This window comes from Setaria italica, chromosome IX, assembly GCF_000263155.2.
Source record: "Setaria italica strain Yugu1 chromosome IX, Setaria_italica_v2.0, whole genome shotgun sequence".
In the NCBI taxonomy this organism is placed as follows: Eukaryota; Viridiplantae; Streptophyta; class Magnoliopsida; order Poales; family Poaceae; genus Setaria; species Setaria italica.
This window is the reverse complement of record NC_028458.1, coordinates 11,762,409-11,788,539: the sequence shown is the minus strand read 5'-3', so window position 1 is coordinate 11,788,539 and position 26,131 is coordinate 11,762,409. Positions and strand designations below refer to the sequence as shown.

Here is a 26,131-nt window from a genome sequence, read left to right as displayed (position 1 = left end):
TCCGCTCGTCGCGGATTCGATCTTCACTCTGCACAGTGGTACTCCGCTATGGTGACTTCCTCTGCACAGTGGTACTTTGTTGATTCTACTCCCGAGTGATATCTGTTCCTTTGCTTTTCTCTATTGTTGGTCATATCCTAGAGGTTTTCAACATGTCATAGATAAATGCAATTGTTGTCAGTATCACTCTAGATGGTCACAATTATCCTAAGTGGGCTTTCTGTGTAGAAATTGCTTTAAGGGGTACTGGTCTCTATTTTCATTTAACTGATGATGCACCTGCACTTAAGACTGATGATAGTAATGCTAAAGAAGTCACTGATTGGCAAATTAGTGATTAGAAAGTGATGGCTGCCATGGTCAACAGTACTAAGCAATCTATGATTATGAGTCTAAGTTTAAAACAGCCAAAGCCATTTGGTCTGCCCTGAAGGATAGATTTGTTCAGGATAGTGGTGCCCTTCTACATACTCTCATGCATCAAACTCAAACAATTGAGCATAATGATATGTCCATTGATGATTACTACTCAACCTTTGATTGTCTGGTAGGCTCTTTGACCTCCATGATAGGTGCTTGTGCTGCTGATCAGTGTCCAGCACACAAATTTATTGAGAAGTTCTTTGTAGATCACTTTGTCATGGGAGTAAGGGAAGAATTTGATTCTCTTCGTAAAAGGATATTACATGATTCTTCTAACTTAACCATGGCACGTGCTTTGTCTAAGTTAATTGCTGAAGAGACTCGCCTTCGGTCTACGTCTGTTGCATCTATGTCAGTATCTCATAGTGTATTGGCAGCTTCTTAGAGGTTTAGTACACCTAAAGGTACTTCTTCAGAGCCATGTAAGCACTGTGGAAAGACTTCTCATACTGCAGAAAATTGTTTTTCTGAGCATCCGGAGAAGTTGGCCGAGTTTCGTGCACGGCGGGCTGCTCGTGCTGCCCGTGGTCGTGGTACAACACTTACTCCTAGAGGCTCTATGTCTGTTGCTGCTACCTCACCTGTCAGTGCTTCTTCATCATCTTGGGTGCTTGATTCAGGGGCCTCCTTTCATGTGACATCTGACCGCTCCCAGCTTGTTGGTTGCAAGTCAGTTAATGATGGTGCCTCTATTCAGACTACAGATGGTACATCCTGTTCTATCACTCATGAGGGTTCTCTTTGTACTTCTCATTTTTCTATGCCTGATGTTTCTTTTGTATCTAAATTGTCCATGAAGCTTCTCTCAGTTGGTCAAGTAACCGATCACAATTGTTTTGTTGGATTTGATGACTCATCTTGTTTTATTCAGGATCGTCGAACTGGGACTATGCTTGGGACTAGCCATCGCCGTAAAGGTTCCCCTAGCCTCTATGTTCTTGACACATTGCATCTCCCTCAGCCTTACGCGCGCATGTCATCCGCTGCATGTTCATCCACTTTGTCCTTTGCCAAGTGGCATCATCGTCTTGGTCATCTTTGTGGGTCTCGTTTGTCTACATTAATAAATAAAGGTTGTTTAGGCCATACATCTATTGAGTCTAGTTTTCATTGTAAGGGTTGTAAGCTTGGAAAACAAATACAACTTCCATATTCCTCTAGTGCTTCCCATTCTACTAGACCTTTTGATCTTATTCATTCAAATGTATGGGTCCTGCACCTTTGTGCTACAAAGGGTGGTCACAAATATTATGTCATTTTTATTGATGATCATTCTCGATATACATGGATTTATTTCATGAAACACCATTCACAGTTGTGCTCCATATACCAGTCTTTTACTTGCATGGTTCACACAAAGTTATATACTCCTATTAGAGTTTTTCGCTCTGACTCTAGTGGTGAATATTTGTCTGATGCTTTTCGCCAATTTTTGTCCTCTTAAGGTACTCTTGCTCAGCTCTCTTGTCCTGGTGTTCATGCATAAAATGGTGTTGTTGAACGTAAACATCGCCATCTTATAGAGACAGCTCGCACACTTTTGATTTCCTCTTTTGTTCATTCTCATTTTTGGGGTGAAGCTGTCTCCACTGTTGTATACCTCATAAACAGACAACCCTCATCCAAACTGTCTGACAAATGTTCTGGTGAGGTACTTCTTGGTACCCCTCCCAGCTATGACCATCTCCGAGTGTTTTGGTTGTACATGCTATGTTTTGCTTGCCCCTCGTGAGCGTACTAAGTTGACTGCGCAATCTGCTAAGTGTGTTTTTCTGGGGTATAGTCCTGAGCATAAAGGTTATCACTGCTATGATCCTTCGTCTCGTCGCATACATATCTCTTGTGATGTGACCTTTGTTGAGGACCGTCCTTTCTTTTTTAACCCCTCTACAGCCCTCGTATTCTCCCACAGAGTCCACATCTTTTATGTGTCTTCCTCTTGTTTCATCCACAAGTTATGCCACTTCATCTTTCGAATCCATTCATGATCCTTTTATTTTCATCACACCTCCTCTCTATGAGCCACCTACACCTCCTACACCACCTTCACATGCGCCACCTCCACCTCAACCTTTTTCAAAACCATCTATCACACACTTTTTCTGTCATCGTCCCAAAGCTCTCACTGAACTTCCTTCTAGTTCTACCACCTCGGCTAGTCCTAACGCACCCGCTCTTGATGCTTTTGACAATAATATTGATGAGTCACATATTGTTTCTGATGAGTTACAGGCTAGTCCACGATATAATCTATGAGATCGTACTACTATTTATCCTGAAGACAAGTATGGTTTTCCCTGTGTGAATGTTGTTGTTTATGAGCCATCCACATATCAGGAAGCTTCTAGTCTTCCGGAATGGCAGCTTGCTATGTCTGAGGAACTTGCAGCACTTGATCGTACAGGCACTTGGGATATTGTTCCATTACCATCACATGCAATTCCTATTACATGCAAGTGGCTATTCAAAATTAAAACTAAATCAGATGGTTCCATTGAGAGATATAAAGCTCGTCTTGTTGCTAGAGGTTTTCAACAAACTCAGGGATGAGATTATGATGAGACATTTGCTCTGGTTGCTTGCATGACCACTGTTCATACTTTGATTGCAGTGGCTGCCACATCTTATTGGACCATTTCTCATATGGATGTTAAAAATGCTTTCCTTCATGGTGATTTGCATGAGGAAGTTTATATGCAGCCACCTCCTGGTGTTGATGTTCCTTTAGGACATGTTTGTCGTCTTCATCGTGCTTTATATGGCCTTAAGCAAGATCCTCGTGCCTGGTTTGAGCGTTTTGTCTTTGTGATATGGGCTTCTAGTTTCTCACCTAGTGAGCATGATCCTGCTTTATTTATTCATCTTTCTCCACGTGGACGTACTTTGTTTCTCTTGTATGTTGATGATATGTTGATTACAAGAGATGATATGGAACACATATCCCATGTGAAACAACAACTTGGTGAGCAGTTTTAGATGTCTGATTTGGGTCCTCTTAGTTATTTCTTAGGACTTGAGGTACTGCACTCTTCAAAGGGTTATTACATTTTTCAGTCCAAATACATACAAGATCTGATTTCTTGGTCTGGAGTTATTGATCATAGAATGACTGCAACACCTATGGATCTTCACTTGCAGCTTCGTCCTACATATGGTATACTTCTCGAGGATCCGTTTCGATATCGACATATTGTGGGCAGCCTTGTTTATCTCACTGTTATGCAACCTAATATTGCACATGCAGTTCATATTTTGAGCCAGTTTGTGAGTGCTCTTACTTCTATTCATTTTGGACACCTTCTTCGTGTGCTGAGGTACTTAAGAGGGACATCTTCTCAGTGTTTATATTCTATGCTCGTGACAGCCCGCTTCAGCTTCATGCTTACTCGGACTCCACTTGGGCGAGTGATCCAATGGACCGTCGCTTTGTCACAGGTTATTGTATCCTTCTTGGATCTTCTCCTCTTGTGTGGAAATCCAAGAAGCAGGCAGCTGTATCTCAGTCTAGTACAGAGGCAGAACTTCGAGCCCTAGCCACTACCACTGCAGAGATTGTCTGGCTTCATTGGTTGTTAGCAGACTTTGGTATTTCTTGTGATGTCCCCACACCTCTTCTCTGTAACAACACTAGAGCCTGTCACATTGAGCCATACAGATTGCAAATGATCCTGTGAAGCATGAGCTTACAAAACATATTGGTGTTGATGCATCCTTTACCCGGTCTCATTGTCATCAATAAACAATTTCTCTTCAATATGTGCCCTCAAAGCTACAAGTGGTAGATTTCTTCACTAAGGCACAAACTCGAGAACAACATTAGCTTCACTTGCTCAAACTCAATGTTTCAGCTCCTCCACTTCCACCTTGAGTTTGAAGGGAGGTGTTAAGTATATCAAGGCCCATCTATATTGAAGGCCCATATGGCCCATGAGGAGTCTATATATCCATCTCCCCTAGTGGGATTGACTATAGATTCTGAAACCCTAAAAGGTTAGTAACATCCAACATCATAATGAGCTACGTAGCGAATTGAGGACAAGATAAATAGGAGTATGTTCAAGATGGATTGTCATGTGCTGAAATCTTGCATTTAGCTGTTTCTAGCAGCCTTACTTGTTCACCATTTCAGGCATATCTATTAATTAGAGTATTAACTCAAAATTAGCATAATTGAACAAGAATATTTATTTTTAACCAAATTCTGTTATATTACTAGTTGCAAGCATCATATTCCATATATCAAGACAATACTAAATGTTAGATAGCTAGTATGTGTTGACCTTTCCTCCATGTTTTCCTTTTGAGATATTTTGTAGAATCTAATATTTTTTTGTGCTAAGGTTTTCAAATGTTTGAATACACATTTCACTTTTAGTACTAGAATGTCAAGTCGAGCTTATTGGTCATATACACAAAAAGTGCATGTGATCCTTTTTGCAGGCATAGATGTATTTTATACCCCCCTATAATTATGTTATAATGAATTGTACTTTTCATAGTTGTGCACACATGTGGGACAGACACACAAAGTGGTTAGATGAATTGTGCTTTTCATGTGATCCCTTTTGCACGCGTAGATGCATTTTATCCCCTTATAATGATGTTACAATGAATTATGCTTTCCATAGTTGTGTACTCACGTGGGACAAAATCCTCAAAGCTCAAAGGGGTTGAGGAGTGTTTACTGAAAGTAAGACACAGTGCTACGCCAGTGTTATTTGGGGGCCAGAGACAGCTTTGAACATGACATAAAGATCTAACTTTTAACGAAATCATGAAGAATGTTAGTTTAGTGGGTTATGTTGGATCTCAAGTGTGATGTTCTGATGAAATGTCTCAAAACATCTAAGAAGTGTCTCTAACACTTCTCTAGAATGCCTAGAAAATGTCTGCACCACAAAATATATGTGTTCTCCCTCATAGAAGTCTTATCTGGTGGGGTCGTTCATTGATTTCTTTTCCGAGTGCGAGAACCAGAGTGCAAGTAATGAGTGCTAAGCAAGGTGTCTCCCAGTTTATTATTGTTCTGTTGCTTGTTGTATCATAGTATATGTGTTGTAGCATCAAATGGAGAAACCACCGTACTTGCGCGTACTTGGTGCTGAATAATGTGGACCTTCCATGAATCATGTATGTATATACTGTCTGTGTTTACTTAATCTGCTGAACCAATACCGGACTCTTTTGGTCTGGAAATCGGTCACCATGGTTGCAGTAGACAAATATATATATATATATATATATATATATATATATATATATATATATGTTGTTGGAGGTATGCCCTAGAGGCAATCATAGAGATGATGATATTCCATTTGTATCCATGATTTGTATATTGTGTTCATTGAATATCCATTAAAGGCTACTTGAATTGATTTGCAATTATGTGAATTGTATGTGAAACTCTTTACTTGTATGGTTATTCTAAAGTTGTCCCTAGTCGGAGTTCATGTGAGGACACACATGAATATTAGACTAGCACATGTATTAGTTGATGACTATGTTTCACAAGTCATGGACATGGAGATGTTGAACTAATAAATGTGGACACATGTGGAGACATGTGTTAGGACTGACCCAACACGAGAAGTAGTTCTCTCTTTAAACAACATATACGCTTTGTCCTTAGACCTGAGATTGTCGCATGTATTCTAGATGTGGATCGACCTACTTAGGGGCTATCAAACGCTACGCCGTAACAGGGTAGTTATAAAGGTAGCTTTCGGGTTTGTCAAGAAGCATGCTATGAGACATGGTCAATCAAGAAGGTATTTGCCCCTCTCTAATTGAGAGTGATATCTCTGGGCCCCTCGAGTGATCGGATCCGAAAATGCATGGCCATGCTACGTACGGTTAAGAATTAACCTACAAAGGGATTCCGAATCACAGGATCGAGAAAGAGCGGTCGGCTTGAAGCTAGACCAAATATCGTGAGGCAAAGGGAATAGCATGTATATTATGTTGTGATGGTTCGTCTGATATGATCTTCGTATGCGTATAGGAGTTGGCACGTCTTGCTAGAGGCCGCTACCGACTATTGGGCCGAGTAGGAGTACTCGGGCCATGTCTATACGTATCCGAACCCATAGGGTCACACACTTAAGGGGCTGGAAGCCCAATTCGGATCTGATCCGAGTTGGATTAGGTTTAGGAGTACTAATGGGCCTCGGATCCAGAGGCCCATCAGGAACCTCTATAAATAGAGGGGTGGGGGCGCCCTAGGGTTTACACCTTTTGGCTGAACACACTTGCCGCGCCTCCCACGCCCTCGCCTGTTGCAACTCGCGGATCTAGCAATCCGGCTTGCGACGCTTCCTCCCTGCACGTGTGGATACCTTGGAGGTGTTGCGCCTGCAGCACTTGGACGAGCCATCGACGAGCCACCGACGAGCCACGACGAGCCGACGACGAGCCGCGGTACCGGAGGCGATCTTGCTGTGCACGTGGACGAGCTGCTGAGGAGCTGCTGGACGTGATCGACTACGTACGACTACGTTGATCGACTACGTACGACTACGTGATCGTCTTCACTGCACCGACGCATATCTACATCTTCCGCACCAGTAGTGCGTCGAGTGGTAATCCCGTGATCCTTATACGGCAGTTCTTCCTGGTTATACGCGGTAGAAATTTTGATTTGCGCTAGCGTAGCCTACCTCGTATCCCAACATATGTATGTATGTATATATATATATGCACTTGCAGTTGCAGTTTCAATTTCATCCCCATTTTGTGTCCATTTGCGACATGAGAAGCTGTAGCAATTGTTCTTAGTGGTTTGCATCGTTGATTGTTGGGGTTAACCGATCGGTGCGAATACATGAAACAACTGATCAACACCACATGATAAGATCATGAAAGAAAAATCGAGATCATGTACTTTATACACATTTGGAAGTGTCGATCATTTTGGTGCTGCGTCAGTATCTCTCCTTAATACTACTGCGTTGATTTCCATGGGTTTTACTTTGGTTTGAGCGGGTCTTTGCGATTTTTTTCACCTCTATTTGAATGAGCGCGCATCGAAAGTTAGCAAAGACCTTGTTTTGCTCCACCTCTTCGCATTTTTTGGTCTCCGCCCACGATTTATATCCTTTTCCCCTTGCAATATTTTTCTTTTGTTCCAAGCAAGAATACGGCCAGTCAGTCACTTGGGGGGTTTTCGCCTAAATATTCTTGCTGCGCTATCCTATTCGCATAATTTCTTTGATAATCTTTCTCCTACTTTTCTTGAAAGATGGGAAGACCCAGGCATAATTTCTTTGATAATCTTTCTCCTACTTTTCTTGAAAGATGGGAAGATCCAGAAACGCGAAGGTAGAAAAGATGGGTAGTAAAACTTTTTTTGTATTTTTGCCGCTTTGTTCGTTACCACTTCGATTATATATGCCACACACGTGGGACCATCAGAGTTCCAGGTAAAGACAATGCATGTTGGTGTGATGCAAAGTGAAAAAATGTATGAATGTGAATGAAAAATGTATGAACGTGGACAAAGAAGTGTATAGAATAATGACATAAGTGGGTAATTTAGATGAAGATTATGGGTTACTTTAATTTATTTTTATAATAGCAGAGATGGGTAATTTACATATAGATTTAGGAGGTCATTTAGGCTATTTTTATAATGGTAGAGGTTGGTAATTTTTTAGAAAACAGAATAGATCTAATGGCTACGATGATTCGAGTCTTCGAATTGATGGCCGGATGTTTTGCTTTTTTGAGAGAATTCTAAGATTTCTCTCTTTTTCTAGAGTGTCCACTTATGTGGATTCACGTGAAAGCTTCAAAAGGAATCTAATTAGTAATAGTAAGATAGTGCGTTGCTAGTCGCTACCATTCTTCTTCAGCTTACCATTCATGTTCCTGGCCTCGAAGATTTTACCCCCTTTAACCAGAACTATCAAGTGGAACTTCTAATTTTGACTCTGGACATCATATAAATGAAGCGTCAATGGAAAAGTTAACAATGAATTAAAACCCTGAAATGTTGGAATTCTGCAATGTTCATCTATTTAACTTATCATTGGTCTTGTAGACCTTTAGGTATGCAATAGTATTATTTGGCGGCCTTGCTTCATTAAAAGAATAATGCTGCCAGCCTTACTTAGTTATTTGGCAGGATGATACTAAGCAGGACCAGGACTTAAGTTATGATGAGGCTTTACGGACTGCAAAAAAGCAGAAACGAGGAGATGCAGGGAACGATGCTACCGTTAGAAATTTAAAGAGAGGGGATGATGAAAAAAAAGGGCCTCATCCTGCAGTGACAAAAACTGTGATGAAAATAATAATAAGCTAATGTACTGATTTCCTTGTATAAGAATGCTCATGGAATGATTCTCCACAATTATTTTAATTAATGTATGTGGTTTTTAATTTTGTAGAAACGGAAGAGGAAACTCCTTTATGTGCCACCAGTGCCAGAGGATACCAGTGCCAGAGGAATGATAAAGGAAGGGTGGTCCGTTGTAATTCTTGCAACAATAAACGCTTCTGTGTGCCATGCATCCAACAATGGTGTGTCACGTTCTCTCATCTTGTTTAGTTTTTTTTCTACTAATTTGATCGCCCATCTACTACCTTGTTCTTTTGGAAGTTACATTACATATAACCTAGACATATCTGCTTTGGTCAACCATTGTTTTATGTATGCATTGACTACTTTTTTTGCACTTCAGTTTATGTCTTGGCGCTCCATATAATGCATTTTCATTTCGTTTACATTGAAATCTTGCTGTATTATTAGTCTTGTGTATTACTATTACACAGCACTGAACTTTCTTTTGGGTAAATAGGTACCCTGATTTGTCAGAAGATGAATTTTCTGCGAAATGCCCATATTGTTGCAAGAACTGTAATTGCAAGGCATGCGTACGAATGCTGCAAGGACTTGAAGTGGTTTGCACCTGTCATCACATATCCAATCTCTATTTTTGTGCTTTCATTTTTTGCTATTGTTCCTTTCGGGTATTCCTTAATGACTCCAAATTCCATCAAGGCTCCAAAAAAAGGACGTCACTGTTGAAAATCAAGTTGGTTATGCTTGTCATGTTGTACGCTTGTTATTACCCTGGTTGAGAAAACTGCAGCAAGAGCAGATGGAGAGAAAGAATTAGAGGCTAAAATAAAAGGTTCTTGTTCTGGTGTTGCATGACATAATCTGGTAACTGAGGTTGCAATACATGCTGATTTGTCTTTCTTTTCACGTGTTTTGGTGAATGAAGTAAAGTTGGAACAAGCTGAGTGTTCTCCGGATGAGCGTGTTTACTGGTAAGGACCTTTCCTGTTTCCTTTATGCCATAAATGTTGTAACAGTATCTTATTTGTATTTTTTCCTTCTGATGCAGCAACGAATGTAGAACTTCTATAGTTGATTTTCATAGAAGATGCAAGTTTTGCTTTTATGATTTGTGCCTTGCATGCTGCTGGGAGATCCGCAACGGTGAGATTCCAGGAAGAGAAGAGGTTAAGCGTGTGTGGTATGAAGATAGAGGTAAGGATTATGTTTTCGGTTATATTCCTAATTCAAGGATGCACAAGGAGTCCCCAAATAGCCTGGTCAATAGTGAGGATCCAAATAACGCTATGCTACTGTGGAAAGCAAAGAATGATGGTAGCATTCCTTGCCCACCGAAGGAGCTAGGAGGCTGTGGTGGTTCAGTTTTGAACCTCAATTGCTTGTTCCCAGAGAAGTTCCTTTCTGAGTTAGAAGAACGAGCTGGCAGAATTATCAGGACTGAAATATTTGCTAAAGCAATATTGCTTGAAAAAGGTGCTCTTGCTGGGATCATTCAAGAAAGATAAGGACTCAGGACACGCGAGAGGCTGCAAATAGGAATGGTTTGAGTGATAATTACCTATACTGTCCAGTTGCCACTGGTATCAAGGAGGATGACTTGCTGCACTTTCAGATACATTGGGCAAAGGGTGAACCAGTTGTTGTTACTGACATTCTCAGTTAACCTCTGGTCTCAGTTGGGAGCCATTAGTAATGTGACGGGCATTGCGAGAAAAAAAACAATTGCAAGGGAAAAGATGCGCATCTTGCTGTCAAGGCAATAGATTGCCTTGAATATGCTAGTGCATTAGTGATCGCTTTTTTTTACATGATTTTTATGTGAATGTTTTCCTTGGATTTTTTTTTGCTTTTCCTGGATTTGTTTGAGGGTGGGCTGTAGTTGTTGGATAGGTTCATTTCCTTCCTTGTTGAAGTATGTGCTCTGTTGCACATATTTGCCCCATGTTGATTTTCATTGTGGCGGTACAAGTCCCCAATGATATTTCTTGATTACCAATTCTCCTTTGTTGGCTTGTTGCACATATTTGCCCCATGTTTTTTTGTTCTGTATATGCGAATTACTAGTGCTTTGTTGCTGAAATCCCTCTTTGTTCTCCCCTCCTCACAAAACATTTTATTGACACACTTGGTCCAGGAATTGACAGATATGTTTGCCTTGGAAACTTGCTATTATGTAAAGAAATAAAACATGCTTTACAAATAGTAAAAAAATTATTAATTGATCAGTGAAGTTAACTTTCCATTTCAATTTCAAATTAATGGTGTTATCTCTGTGCATGCAGTCAGACTGTGATCTGTTATTTACTTATTTACAGTTTTTTGTAAAAATAATAAGCAATTAGCATTCATACGTTTGGTATTGCAGGTAGAAATTAATATACACAAGTTTTTTGTGGGATACACAGAAGGAAGATTTCACCCCATCAAATACTGGCCTGAGATGTTTAAGCTAAAGGATTGGTCACCGTCCAATTCGTTTAATCAGAGATTGCCTCGCCATGGTGCTGAGTTTCTCAGTGCATTGCCATTTCCTGAGTATACTGATCCTCGATATGGTCCACTAAATCTTACAGTGAAGCTTCCTGATGGTGTCCAGAAGCCAGATCTTGGGCCAAAAGCTCATATCGCTTATGGATTTTACCAAGAGTTAGGCAGGCGTGACTCTGTGACCAAGCTTCATTGCGACATGTTAGATTCAGTATGTTGTCTGATAGTGAAATTTCTGCCATTTTACCCCACTACTGCAGTTGTGTGTTGTTCCTGCAGTGTTTAATAAAACTGATTTGTGAAAAGCTAGGTCTTATACTAGGCGATACGTGTCCCACTTTCTTTATAATATTTCTCTCTAATGCTGCTGCTTTATACCCACCAGGTAATTACCATTAGTAGTTCTTCCTTTTTTGGTAAAAGTGCACTCAACGCCCTCAAAGTATCGTGAGAGACCACTTAACCCCCTGAAGTATATTTCGTTTTATTTAACCCCTGATAATATAATCCTGGCTCACACCACCCCTATATTGGTTTTGGTTTTGATGATGTGGAAGTTTTTTTTGCAATGTGTACTGCCACGTCACCCATATATCTATTTCTCTCTTCTTTCAGTCTCTGTTCTGACCCCATCTGTCTTAGGAGGTGGATGCATCATGCCTAGGCTCCAAGCCTCCCAACTAAATCAACAACTGATCCAGGCGGAGGGCATTGCTGTGCTCCATCCTGCTGCTACTCTTTCCCGTGGCCTCTCTTAATGTCTCCTTTCAATGTTCAAACCTTATCACTGGTTACATGCACTTAGCTACAAATGAATCACGACCCTTTGCACGTATCATGTATCATCATTAGTGTGTTGCATGCATACATGCCAGAAGTCACGATAATTGCCTCAGTGCACATGCTAGTGTCGCAGCCTAATGTTGTGGCTTGTTGCTTGCATGCACTAATGTTTGAATACGGTGGAAGTCACGATGCTATTTGGAGAGCACTAGTGCACTACAGTGGGTGCGTGTTGATGCAAAGAAAGGCATCAGGGATGAGTATGCAACAGCTAGCTGAGATACCAGAAGGTGAGAGAACAAGAAGGATCATGGGACAGGACGGTCCACATGGCGAAACACCTTCCACATCATCAAAACTACTTGGAAAAACCGGTGTAGGGTTGATGTGAGCCGGCATTATAATCTCAGGGTTAAGTAAGCCAACAAATACTTTAGGGGGTTAAGCAGACTCTTGCAATACTTTTGGGGAGTAAAGGGACCTCTTCTATTTATTTATTAGTTTCTTGTGATATGTGTCTGCTTTAACCAGGTAAATATTTTAACACACACAGCTAGCAGAAGTGGCCTATAGTACTCATCAGCTCCAGATGATGGAAAAAAACCAGAAAGAAAATGAGAGAACAAGATATTGATGAACTTTACGGTGAAGGAAAAGTCAGTGATGCTCCTCACAGGATGGTCCAGGAGAGTGGAGAGCATCAGAGGACAGGTGGTACTTTGTGGGATATTTTCCGAAGGGAGGATTCGGATAAATTACAAGATTAGCTTAGGAAGCATGCCTCGGAATTTCGGCACATCCATTGCAATCCTGTGAAGCAGGTATTTGTTTTCTTTTCACTTACTAGGAATTTATTCCCTTGTCTTGTCTATGCTGATTAATAGTTATATTAATGATACAGGCTATTCACCCAATTCATGATCAGTGTTTTTACTTAACTGAGGAGCATAAGAGAAAGCTCAAGAAAGAATATGGTTAGTGAACTTGTTCCGCGATTGTATTCAGACCTCACACATGTGTTATGCCCTTTCTCTGCCTTTTTTTAGGTGTTGAACCCTGGACTTTTGAACAGAAACTTGTTGAAGCGGTTTTCATTCCTGCTGGATGTCCCTACCAAATCAGGAATGTGAAGGTAGCTAGTTGGACATCACGGCTTAATTTATGTTCCCTCCCTCCCTCCCTCTCTCTTTTAATGGAGCAACAAATGACTCGCTGCTTTCATTTGCGCAGTCCTGCATCAACGTTGCAATGGGCTTTGTTTCCCCTGAAAATGTTGGCGAGTGTATTAAGCTGACTGAAGAGTTTAGACGGCTTCCATCTATTCACTGGGTTAAAGAAGATAAACTGGAGGTTAGCATGGCTGAGTTTACAAATGACCTTTTTTCCCGCTGGGTACTATTCCCTCCATTTCAAAATGTAGTTCTATCCTAAGCCAAACTTCTCTAACCACAAGTTTATAGAAAAGAAAAAAGTCCAAATTACTACCCTAAACTACGAACAAAGTCTGAATAACCCCCTAAATTATCAATAGGTCAGGGTAGTAAATTGAACTTTTTCCTATAGAAGAGTGCAATAATATAAACATCAAATTAGTTCCATTAAATCCACCATGAAATTTGTCTTGATACTGGAATTTATTTGATGTTGTAGATATTAATATTTTCTCTATAAACTTGGTCAAAGCGAGAAGTTTGATAGAAATCTAAAACGACCTTCATTTTAAAACAGACTATGCAAAACATGATTCGTTTGTGCCGAGGAATGTCAAAACATGATCGGCCGAAGGAAGGCTCTCTGGTGGTTGCAAGGATGTATCGAACATGCGATCATTTCTGACGAGAGGAGCTCGCAGTCTACAACCGTGAGGCATGGGTCACTCCTCACCCCAGACACCGCCACGGCGTCAGAGTTTTGTTCGTCTGTGGTGATCGCCGGCCGGCACCGTGGTCCGTGAAGTTGCTCTTTGTTAGAAGGCTCCTCCCGTGTTTGCCAGTGATAAGAGGAAATATGCTTTTGAACACAGTTTTTTCTTTGACATTCATCAACTTTTTTTACGTGTTCGCCAACATTTTTTTTTGACATCCACGTAGAAAATGTTGAGATAGTTTATTAGAAAAATGTTGAAATAGGTTATTGGGCTGTGGATCAGTTATTGGACTACTGTTAGAGTATAAATGTTTAGTTATATGTCTCTACCGGACGTAATAGCAAATCCGAGCGCAACAGGCCAGACTGCAAAGAGCCCAAGAGCGTACATAACTTCTATATCAATTGAGCCTGAATTGCAGGCGTGCAACCAGCCCAAAACCTCTGGCTAGCCCAACTCGGCCCAAGAATGAACCACATTGCTGTAGTTTAGGCTCCTCAAGCCCACAGACCCCCTCCGCCCAGCTGCTCACCCTCTCCGGTCGACGGGAGTGACGGCCGCCGCCTCCTCCCCGGTGGCGCCTCCTCCTCCTCCCCCTGGTCCTGGTGGCGCCTCCTCCACAGACTAGCTAGTCAGCTACCATCAGCGTGTTCGGCTGGCTGCTGCTGCTCGGCTCTCTGTCGCAGCAGCTGTAGCACGCAAGCTGCAGCAGGCAGCAGCTCTCTGCTGCTGCAGCAGCAGCCAGCCGAACGAGCTGCATGTCGTCGACCTTCTCGTCGCTGGCGTGCTCCTTGTACCGCCGCAGGATCGTCGAGTGCAAAGCGGCGGCTTACTCCTCGCGGCTCCCTTCCCGCGCGAGGCCGCCCGCGTGCCCCCGTATCGCCGCCGGCGCCAACACCACCTCAGGTAAAATCCTCCTCCGCCAGAAACGCAACTGACTGGCGCCAGTCAGTATCAGCAAATATGAGCAGTCAGTCAGCAAACTTGTTGGGTTGCGTAGTTCGGTGATGCTAAGAATTGGGGGCACTAGTACTTTAGTTGATCTTTATAGTGCAAAATGCATATCCCAGGCCTATAAAAAATTACTAGTAGCCAGCAAGTGTGTGCTGAACTCATCTTGATGGAGTGGTATGTGGAATAATAAGTTTGTGCAAATCTGAAGTCAGAATGCTGCTGGTCGTGCGCCTCACACATGTTTATTTCTTATTCTATCTCGATGCTTTCTTGATCAATTTGTAACTCCTATTCCAAACCAATTCGTTAATGTGTACTTGATTAGCAATTATGGAAATGGGGTGCATGTAAAGCTCCGAATTAGGATTTTTTTTCTTTTTCTCTGTTTGGCTATCAGTTCGGTTGCAGATTATCTCCATATTTGACTTAAGAAATGTTTTCATAGCCTCCCGCTTGAAAGTGGTATTGGCAATTCTGGATGGGTGCTTTTGACCTGACAACTTGGCATCTGCTTGTGACTTTCCAGTTCCTAAACAATAAGTCTAGGAATGAACCTGTTTTGAATGTCTCGAGGACATTATCAAAGATAAATTCTCTGACACAACAGTTTCCTAATTGAAACTAGGCAATGAACATGTGGATGCCAATCCTAGGGACTGAAGTAGCATTTCCGTAAAAGTCAAACCCCAATAACTTTCCTGTGCGCTATAACTACTTTATGGGTGGAATGAATTTCCTGTTTCATTGATTTGATTCTTTCTTTCAGCGCGTGGTATTGATAGTAGCATAATCACCATTCAGACTATGAAGCGGTGGGAGACCTTGAATCACATGGCCTACAAATTTGGGAGGCTTGACAAGTCTGATGGAAAGTTGACCTTGAAGATACTGAGTTCTATTGTGGAGCGATCAGGTTTAGACCGAATTACCTATATTTACTGTATTGCTGTTCCAATTCTCATCCAGGCTCAAATGCATTCTCAAGCAATGTCAGTGTTGAAGCATCTTGCCATGACAGGCTTCTCCTGCACTGCTATTCTTAGTTCCCTCTTGCGGACCATTTCACGTTTTGATTCCACCAATCATGTTGTTTTTGACATCCTTGTCAAAGCATATGTCAAGGAAAGAAAAGTGGTAGACGCAGTTGTGGCGGTTTTCTTTATGGATGATTGTGGATTTAAGGCTTCAGCTGTTGCTTGCAACACCATCCTTAATGCTCTTGTGGAGGAAGGGGAATCAAAACATGTCTGGTGGTTCTTGAGAGAAAGTTTGGCCCGTAAATTTCCTCTGGATGTTACCACTTGCAATATTCTTCTTAATTCCCTGTGCACTAAGGGTGAATTTAGAAAGGCTGAAGATATGCTTCAGAAGATGAAGAGCTGCCGCTTATCTAATTCAGTTACATATAATACAGTACTACATTGGTATGTTAAGAAAGGGAGGTTTAAGGCTGCCTTGTGTGTTCTAGAAGATATGGAGAGGAATGGTATAGAGGCAGATGTGTATACTTATAACATCATGATAGATAAATTATGTAAAATAAAGAGGAGTGCACGCGCTTTCCTTTTACTCAAAAGAATGAGGAAAGATAACTTAACACCTGATGAATGTACATACAATACTTTGATCAATGGTTTTTTTGGGGAAGGTAAGATAAACCATGCTCGCTATGTCTTCAATCAGATGCTGAGAGAAAATTCGGTTCCAAGTGTAGCTACTTACACTACAATGATTGATGGGTACTGCCGAAATGGGAGAACTGATAAGGCCCTTAGTGTTATGTCTGAAATGCAAATTTCTGGTGTCATTCCAAGTGAACTAACTTATAGTGCTTTGCTGAATGGTTACTGCAAACTTTCCATGCTGGGACCGGCTCTAGATCTCATCGAAGATCTGAATTCAAGAGGCATGACCATCAATAAGACAATGTATACTATTCTCATTGATGGTTTCTGTCAAGTAGGTGACATTTCCAAGGCTAAACAAATTTTAAGGAATATGCTTGCAGATGGAATTGATCCAGATGTTATCACTTATTCAGCATTGATCAATGGCATGTGCAGGATGGCTAAGTTGCATGACACAAAAGAAATTTTATCAAGAATGCAGAAAAGTGGAATTTTACCTAATGATGTGGTATACACAACTCTGATTTGTTATTACTGTAAGGCTGGGTATGTCAAGGAAGCACTGAAGCATTTTGTGGACATTTATCGAAGGGGGCTAGTTGCCAATCCAGTCATCCATAATGCATTATTATGTGCTTTCTATAGAGTAGGAATGTTTACAGAGGCTGAGCAGTTTAGACAATACATGTCTAGGATGAAGATATCATTTGATTCTGTCTCCTTTAACTGCATCATAGATAGTTACTGCCACAGAGGTAACATAACTGATGCATTTTCAGTTTATGATGATATGGTTAGATATGGTCATTCTCCAGATGTTTGCACATATCAGAATTTGCTTAGAGGATTATGTCAAGGAGGCCACTTGGTACAAGCGAAGCAGTTTATGTCCTGCCTTCTTGACATACCTTCTGCTATTGATGAGAAAACTTTCAATGCACTACTTCTTGGGATATGCAAATATGGAACCCTAGACGAAGCTTTGGACTTATGTGAGAAAATGGTCAGAAACAACTTTTTACCTGATATCCATACTTACACCATTCTTCTCGGTGGTTTTTGCAGGAAAGGTAAGATTTTGCCTGCATTCACCTTGTTGCAGATGATGTTGGAGAAAGGATTAGTCCCTGATACTGTTGCATATACCTGCTTGTTGAATGGATTGATCAATGAAGGTCAAGTGAAGGCTGCTTCTTATGTTTTCCAGGAGATCATATGCAAGGAAGGCTTGTATGCAGATTGTATTGCCTATAATTCATTGATGAAAGGGCACCTCAAGGGAGGAAAGTTAAATACTATGAAAAGTGTGATTTCTGATATGCATAAGAATGAGGTTTATCTAAACACTGCTAGCTATAACATACTTATGCATGGGTATGTCAAGAAGGGACATTATTCAAGGTCTTTTTATCTGTACAAAGATATGGTGAGGAAAGGGATCAGACCAAACAATGTCACATATCGCTTGCTCATACTTGGGCTTTCTGAGTGTGGGATGATTGACATTGCAGTTAAGTTCTTGGAGAAGATGGTTTTAGAAGGCATTTTTCCTGATAAGTTAGCTTTTGATATACTGATAACAGCTTTCAGTGAGAAATCCAAGATGCATAATGCGCTACAACTTTTCAATTCTATGAAGTGGTTACATATGTCACCCAGCAGCAAAACTTATAGTGCCATGATAAATGGATTAATCAGAAAAAATTGCTTCGACCAGAGTCATGAGGTTTTACGTGAGATGTTACAAGGAGGGCTTCAACCAAACCATACACACTATATTGCATTGGTCAATGCAAAATGTCGGATTGGCGAGATTGATGGAGCATTCAGGCTAAAAGAAGAAATGAAAGCTCTTGGTGTGGTGCCTGCTGAAGTTGCTGACAGCTCAATTATTAGAGGACTTTGTAGATGCGGGAAACTTGAGGAGGCAGTCATAGTTTTTAGCAGTATGATGCGTTCAGGAATGGTGCCAACTATTGCTACTTTCACTACTCTAATGCATGGTCTTTGTAAACAATCTAAGATTGCTGATGCTTTGCACTTGAAGAGGTTGATGGAGTTATGTAGACTGAAGGTTGATGTTGTCAGTTATAATGTTTTAATTACTGGTTTATGCAACAACAAGTGTATCTCTGATGCACTAGATCTTTATGGAGAGATGAAATCTAAGGGTCTTTTGCCAAATATTACAACCTATGTCACACTCACTGGAGCTATGTATGCGACACAGAGAATGCAGGTTGGAGAGAAACTACTGGAGGATATAGAAGAAAGGGGCCTTATTCCATCTAAGCATTCTGAAAGTCTCGAAAGGAGGATGGAAGATGCAATTAGAAGGTTAAACATGATAAGAAACTGCAGAAAGGGAATGCCTGTTAAGGAGGTTGAGGTATTGCCAGTAGAAAGCTTCCAGTGATTGAAATTCCGCTGGAACTTACCCAAGTCAAATGAATTTTAGCATTTGACCAATATGGTTGGTAGAAAACTGTGGGTACATTTTCTGGTTTATGCCCTGTGATACCTTGTACTGTGACATTTTAATGCAATTTGCCTTAACAGTTAATTCAGGTCAGCTTTTGTGTTATGTCTTTTTATCCTACTCTTGTTGTCATAATACTATTTCTTCACTTTTAATCATCAGTTTGGTGTTTCCAGAAAGACAAAATTTACCTGGGGAGGAACATCCCATATGCTTGCGCACGGGCAATTTCCATGTTTGAATCTTTATTTGCCTGTGGTTTGTCATTCACTACATAAGAACGAACATAGCCATACAAGCTGGAGCGCACTTACTCACTAAAGAGAACATAGACAGGTAAGCCACTCTGAAAACCCACATTTGACTTCTCCTAACGCCTTAATCTGCAGCAAAAAGAACTCCCAAAAGAGCTCTGTCATTACTCATTAGCTCAAATACTGCGAACAACCACACATCTTGCATTTTATCAGCACAGTTTTCACAACGTTTGAACAATAAAGTATCTACATTCTGTGCTGCAGAGGCCATCAGGTGGAGGGTAACAGGCTAACAGCATCTTGGACTCTTGGTCCCAGGCAGGGGCTACTGAACGACAGACAGGGACAGCAGGTGGTGGAAATGTTGTCTCGAGCTCAACATGTGCTTTCACTTGTTGGAGGTGAGTAGAAGTGTTGCCCCACTTGTGATTTAAATCTATGAATTGGAAAATTTTCAGGTTTCATCATGTTTTCATTCACTGGATATGTCTCCTTGGATAGACTATTAAGTGCTATATTTCTGTTGCAGTGAGAATGTAGTCCTCGCAGAGATTCAGTATCAATCTTATGTTCCAATTACCAGGAGCTTTTTAAATGCCTGTCACTCGATGAGAAGACCTTGGATGGACATTCCAATGTATACGATTTACAAGATGGATGGCCATCACGCGTTCACTTAGTCAAATGCTTATGGTTTTTTGTTGGATCATTTGTTTGGATCTCTGAAGCTGGCTCTGCAACAAAGGTAACCCAACCCCACTGTGTATCATCAGTCATGAAGTTGCCATATGCCACTACTGGATCGGTATTTGCCTTGCTGTTGCTACTGTGTTAGTACTTACTAACGTTGATTATTTGTGTTCTCAGCAGGTATGAATTCATTGGTACTGTTGAAATAGAATTTTGTAGTTAAAGGCAGCTGCAGCCTGTTTTCAGGAGAGGAAGAATTTCTGAAGGGCCGGGAGCAAGAATGTTCAATGAAGATGTATGCAATTTTGTGTGGCGAGGCAGCTGATTTGGATTTTTGGATGTGGTGTAAGAGTACAGGGACCTCAGCCAATCTGAAATTCAGTTGAAGAGGGATCTTAAGGCTCAGTTTCTTGGGCTGACTGCGAATGAAAAACTAAGGGCAAAGCAAGTCACGTCTGATGACCACCAAAGCAGAAGAGGCCTGTTCAAAGCTTTTCTTCGTGCAGGCAAACGGCAGGAGGAAAAAAATTTATTCAGCAACTTGAGGCCTGATGGTTGTGTTGTACAGGCATACAGAAAATGCCTGCTTAACCACTTCAGGGCTCTGTTTGGCCAACCCTCGGCACGATCCAGTACTCAGAATTGGGATTCTCGTGGCATGGTCAGCAGGAATCTGGATATGAGTTCAGCGAAGAGGGCACGTCAAGCAGGACTGGAGGAGATCGCAAGCGTGTGGATTCTCTCAGGCAGCAAGCGTTCGGAGGGCTTTTGGTGGCTTAACGTTTTCCTTGTGTTAGTTACCTTTGAGACTGAGAGCTCCCTTTTGTTTATGTAACTCAAACTCTGTAATGACTGGCATGCTTCTCCCTAAATGATATGGCAGTGCTCCTGCCTTTTTTAAAAATAAGATGGATGCAACTTTATGTATCTTGTGTTGTGTGTTTACAAGGCACTTTATATCTTGCGTTTTGTATTCATAGTGACATGTGCATCGATCTGTATGAATTACAGCACTGAAATACTGTGAGGCTTTCATTTTCAGCCGACCAAGAACTGAAGGTTAAACATGACGTGTTAAGATTTTTTTACTGTTCTCGGTAAGATTTTTAGGAGGCTGGTTAGTGTGACGCAAGACTGAACTGTATTCTGATGAGATGCTACAAGAAAGCTGAAGTGAGCGGACAAGTGTAAATAAACAAGTCAATACTCGGCCAGCCCAACGGAAGCGATCCCCCATCTCCCCCATCCACCAAAATGGCCGACGCGGCGGCCGCCGTCCCTGGCGATCCACCGGCCGGCGCCACCGTGCTGGACTCGCTCGGCGAGGACATCACCCGCATCGTCTACCCCGTCTCCGCCTGCATGCTCCTCGTCGTCCTCCTCGTCTCCCTCCTCTCCTCTCCCTCCTCCCCCTCGCCCCTCACCGCCTCCATCGCCGCCGCCACCGGCGGCGGCGGCGGCGTCTCCGGCGGAGTGGGGGACGACATCCCCACCGCGCTCGTCACCGCCCTCACCTTCGTCGTTGCCGTCACGGCCGCCACCTTCCTGCTCGCGCTCCTCTTCTACCTCCGCTGCACGCCCTGCCTCCGCGCCTACCTCGGCTTCTCCGCGCTCGCCGTCCTGTTCGTCCTCGGCGGCCAGGTCGCGCTGCTCCTCCTCTCGCGCCTCCGCTTCCCGCTCGACGCCGTCTCCTTCGCGCTCCTCCTCCCCAACGCCGCGGGGGCGCTCGCGCTCGCCGCGCTGGCCCCGGCATCCGTCCCCATCGCGCTCCACCAGGCCGCGCTCGTCGCCGTCGCCGTCCTCACCGCCTTCTGGTTCACGCTGCTCCCCGAGTGGACCACCTGGGCGCTGCTCGTCGCCATGGCCATCTACGACCTCGCCGCCGTGCTGCTTCCTGGTGGCCCTCTGAGAGTACTGCTTGAGCTCGCCATAGAGAGGAACGAGGAGATACCGGCGCTGGTCTACGAGGCGAGGCCGGTGGATCCCCGACACGGCCGAAATTGGCGCTTGTGGAGGGAAGGGAGGCAACCTGGTGCGGATTTGGATGCCAGTTCCACCACGGTCGACGTGACTGGGGAGGTATCCGGGAGGCGTCTTGATGCCAATTCCGGAAACAGTTCGGCACCCCAAGTTCATGAAGCTACCATTTCAGCTGGTAATGTTAATAATTCAAGGCCCAGGGAGACATTGGCGGCTGCTTTGAGCTCAGATTCTACAGTTGAACAAGCTGGGGAGGTATCCGCATTGCGGGAGCATAGAGTGGCTGTTGCTGAAATGAGGGTACCTTTGATCCAGCCACGTCCAGAGAGATCAGGGGAAGAGGAGGAAGATGAAGATGGCATTGGGTTGAGCTCATCTGGGGCGATCAAGCTCGGCTTGGGGGACTTCATATTCTACAGTGTTCTGGTCGGTAGGGCAGCGATGTATGACTACATGACAGTGTACGCCTGCTACCTTGCCATCATTGCTGGGCTTGGCATCACTCTGCTCCTGCTGGCCTTCTTCCGCAAGGCATTGCCTGCCCTACCCGTGTCCATCGCCCTTGGCGTTGTGTTTTATGTGCTCACAAGAACATTGCTTGAGGAATTTGTTGTGCAGTGCTCCACCAATCTTTTGATGTTTTAGCATTAATGGAACATTGCTTATTGTTGTACTATTGTAGTTCACGATTGGCACCTTTCCTGGTCAATTAGCTCTTCATTTTCTGGAAATGTTAATCTGACTGGTCCATGCAACCTATACAAAGCTATTTGGAATTTGTGTCATATTTTCCACTACTGATCTTGTTGTGTATGTCCCAACCTAGGTACGTCCCCATCTGTTTCTGTTGTAGCATCTGGCATTTTGTAATAAAATTAATAAGAACATTTTGGGTGCATATATATTACAGACATTTTCTTGAATTATCAAGCCATAAATATGCCTTTTTAGAGGTATCATTCTTCAACTTTTTCTTTTCACCAATTGCGGATGAAAAGTTTGCCAGGCTGCAAATAGGTTGTTTAGATGGATTGATTTTCAGTCTGCTGCAAGTTTTCTAAAATTATTATGGCTGTGCATATTATGAGAAAAAAGAAAGCTAAGATGTAGGACCAACGTGCCTTTTCTGCATCATTTAAATGAACTATATCTCAGTGAGAATAACTACTGCACCACATTGTTCAACAAAATGGTCATGCGGACCACTTTGGTAGTCCAATTCAGTATGGAGTGCGCCTCACTTTCTAATTCTATATGTATTCTGCTACTAATGATTTCTGTAAGCCCTTACGCAAGATGTCTTTCTATATTTGAAGTGATATAGGAGCAAAGGAATGGTTGTTGTGGGGTCTGGCTGCGGAGGTGACATACAGATACCAGCATCAGTGTTTGCAGCTTCATGTTCTCACTACAGAAGTGTGGGGAGGAGAAGGAGGTTGATGCGGACCAGTTGGGTGTTGTTTCCTTATCCTTCAAGGAATGAGGATGAGAGTTTGGGATTTCTGATGTTGAATACTGTTATCTTTTTTATTAAAGTCTCATTGTTTTTTCTCTTTGGCCTTTTATTTGTGTTGGCTGGCGATTACAACAAATAAATAGTTGAGAATGGATTTGACAGATCTAGATTCACTCAATATAGGAGGTATTCCTTTGTTCACAGGAATTTAATACTAATTTGCTACAATAACCCTGTGATGATAAGCTGGGTGAAGGGACATGAGGTATGAGCTTTAGAAGTTCAGGGTCATCTTTGTTGGCTCTCTTCCATCTCAATTGTGTCTGTACACATGGAGATACTATTTTTAACAACACTTCATGTCTTCATGGCTGTTGTGCTTTGATACTTCAAAGTGAAACTTATTATCACAGTTTTGGGAAAGACATGACAATAACTACTTTACAGCTTCTCACAGCTTCTCACTTGAGACCCTAACAAACTGATAATACGGCTCTCTTCTGAAGCTGTGTTGTTGGAAGCTGGAAGGATGAACTGAAGATAGTTTCTGGATAATCTGGTAATATGGCTGGAGGATTACTAGAAGCTAAGTTCTTTAATTGAAGCTGGCTATATGCAGCTTCAAAAGTTAGTGCCCGGTTAGAAGCCACTCAGCATATCAACAGTTTTTGAACAAGTGTGATGCGAAGTTGGCATCTAGTTTGTGTTGCCGTTTTATTGGGTTAACATCTTTCTTTCATCAACCGCTTTGCCATCATGATTGGCAGCTTTTCGCAATTCCAAATTGAGGGCGATGCTACTAATCTACTATGATAGCATATGTTGATTATGATATTATGGATAGAAGTAGAGAATTTCCCATCTGTGGACAATGTAACTTCGACTCAATGGGTTCAGGAAATGGCAGCCTAGTAATATGATACAGCAATTGCATGCTACAAGATGTAAGAGCAATATACTTTTTAAGTGCCGATGTATTTGCCATTGGAAAAGGGAATCGAAATTGATGCCTTTGTAAGAGCAAATTTTGTGTGATCAAAATTGTGTGCCAATTTATCATGGTAACTTCCTACAATTTTGCTATTCTTTCATAGCTGCGTTGATGTTCTGCTTCATCCTCAAATAGTCAAATGTCGATGATGAACACATCTATGCAGCCAACAGTTCTGTTATATATTATGATACCTAGAAAGGCACTAATAGAACTACAAAATGCCTGATGCAGCAAACCAATTAACAGCAAACATGATGGTCATCCTGAAAAGCACTGCATTCCAAAACAAAAAAACAAAAAACTGAGGTAGATGGACTCTTTGCTAGAGCCTAGATGTATAATGTTCGAGATGAGGAAGCGAGACTGGTTGGGACAGAAGAAAATAGGAAATCCTTGCGCCCCTGATCTTTGCTGTTGACATGGTGCTGTATCAGTACTATCAGAGAACACTTAATGGATGGATTATCCATCACATAGAGGTCGATGCTATTATGTGAAAAATTGTCAAAACAAAATTTCGTGCAATATTACTAGGCAGAGTTCAGGCGAAGGTAATAAATTAGGCTTGAAACTTAAAATTATTACTAAAGAAATATGATAGAATTCCCTATTTAACACCTCTACTCCAATTTTTCGTGATCACTCCCTGACCGTCATGATCAAACACTTGCCAACGAATGTTGAATGGTGGCTCACGTGTATCTATGGTCCCCAAACCGACCAGGATAAAATCCGCTTTCTTTCTGAGCTTCGTGATGTCAGGAATAGTTGCACAGGCAGGTGGATGCTATGTGGTGACTTCAATCTTATTTATAAAGTGGAAGACAAAAATAACTCTCGCCTTGACAGAAGGATGATGGGTCGCTTTAGACGTTTTCTTGATGATCTAGAACTTCAGGAGCTGCATTTAAATGGTCGTTTGTTTACCTGGAGTAATGAAAGGGCTGACCCAACGATGGAAAGAATTGACAGAGTTTTTTATCCGAAGATTGGGCATCCCTCTACACAAACCACAGTCTACAAGCCCTTTCATCTCAGTGTTCAGATCATGCACCTCTGCTTCTTCAAACCAATTGCATCCCCAAAGCATTCAAGCGATTCCGCTTTGAGTCAATTTGGCCCAAGTACAAGGGCTACATGCAGACGGTTGAGCAGGCATGGACATGCCCACCCCTTGGCCCAAAGCAGATGCATTTCGAATGCTTGATCATAAGCTTCGCAACACGGCGGTCGCATTGAAAAAATGGAGCGCTAAGCATGTTGGCAGCGTCTGGTTGCAAATGGCTATTGCCAAAGAGTTGGTGCTTAGATTTGGTGTTGCCTAGGAATCCAGGATGCTAGCAGCACATGAAAGAACCCTCTGCAACAAGATGAAGCTCAAGTGTCTTGGCCTCGCCTCACTACTCAGGTCTATTATTCGCCAAAGATCACGTATAACTTTTCTGGCCAAAGGAGATGCAAATACAAAATTCTTTCACATGCAAGCATGCCATTGCAGTAGAATAAATTACATCCGGTCGTTCAAACTAGGGGACTTAGACATTGTAAATGAGGAAGCTAAAGCTGAAGCAGTCTTCCAGCACTTTGAGGACATCCTTGGAACTTCCCGTACGCCAACGGTTTCCTTATATTTTCAGTGTTTGGGTATTCCTTCTGTTGACATGAGCCATACAGACTGCTGCTTCTCAGAAGAGGAGATTTGGCGCACGATCCAAGATTTGCCTCTCGACAAGGAACCGGGTCCCAATGGCTTTACATGATTATTCTATAAAATAGCCTGGCCAATAATCAAACACGACATAATGTGTGCCTTTCATGCTTTATGGAC

General features: G+C 42.2%; 2 protein-coding genes and 1 pseudogene across 6 annotated transcripts; all 3 read left to right on the top strand.

Annotated features, from left to right (window-relative positions):
• The first annotated feature begins 8,004 nt into the window (after nt 1-8,004).
• Nucleotides 8,005-13,669, top strand: LOC101762988 (annotated as a pseudogene).
• Nucleotides 13,670-14,394: 725 nt separating this feature from the next.
• LOC101766618 (pentatricopeptide repeat-containing protein At5g55840) lies at nt 14,395-20,800 on the top strand. Of its 4 annotated transcripts, XM_012848722.2 has the most exons (7): nt 14,395-14,771; nt 15,586-17,450; nt 17,550-19,015; nt 19,103-19,262; nt 19,448-19,584; nt 19,713-19,928; nt 20,051-20,800. In XM_012848722.2, the coding sequence occupies exons 1-3, from the start codon at nt 14,624-14,626 to the stop codon at nt 18,861-18,863; spliced, it is 3,327 nt and encodes a 1,108-aa protein (XP_012704176.1). In that variant the 5' UTR covers nt 14,395-14,623; the 3' UTR covers nt 18,864-19,015; nt 19,103-19,262; nt 19,448-19,584; nt 19,713-19,928; nt 20,051-20,800. The 4 variants fall into 4 exon arrangements, with proteins under 4 accessions (XP_012704176.1, XP_012704175.1, XP_004982456.1 ...); XM_012848721.2 differs by having other exon boundaries at nt 15,586-19,015; nt 20,054-20,800; XM_004982399.3 differs by having other exon boundaries at nt 15,586-19,015.
• A 274-nt stretch (nt 20,801-21,074) lies between these two features.
• Nucleotides 21,075-23,527, top strand: LOC101766211 (presenilin-like protein At2g29900). Of its 2 annotated transcripts, XM_004982397.4 has the most exons (2): nt 21,075-22,314; nt 23,170-23,527. In XM_004982397.4, exons 1-2 carry the CDS (start codon nt 21,128-21,130, stop codon nt 23,291-23,293), a joined length of 1,311 nt encoding a protein of 436 aa, XP_004982454.1. In that variant the 5' UTR covers nt 21,075-21,127; the 3' UTR covers nt 23,294-23,527. The 2 variants fall into 2 exon arrangements, with proteins under 2 accessions (XP_004982454.1, XP_012704205.1); XM_012848751.2 differs by lacking the exon at nt 23,170-23,527 and having other exon boundaries at nt 21,075-22,751.
• Nucleotides 23,528-26,131: the final 2,604 nt, after the last annotated feature.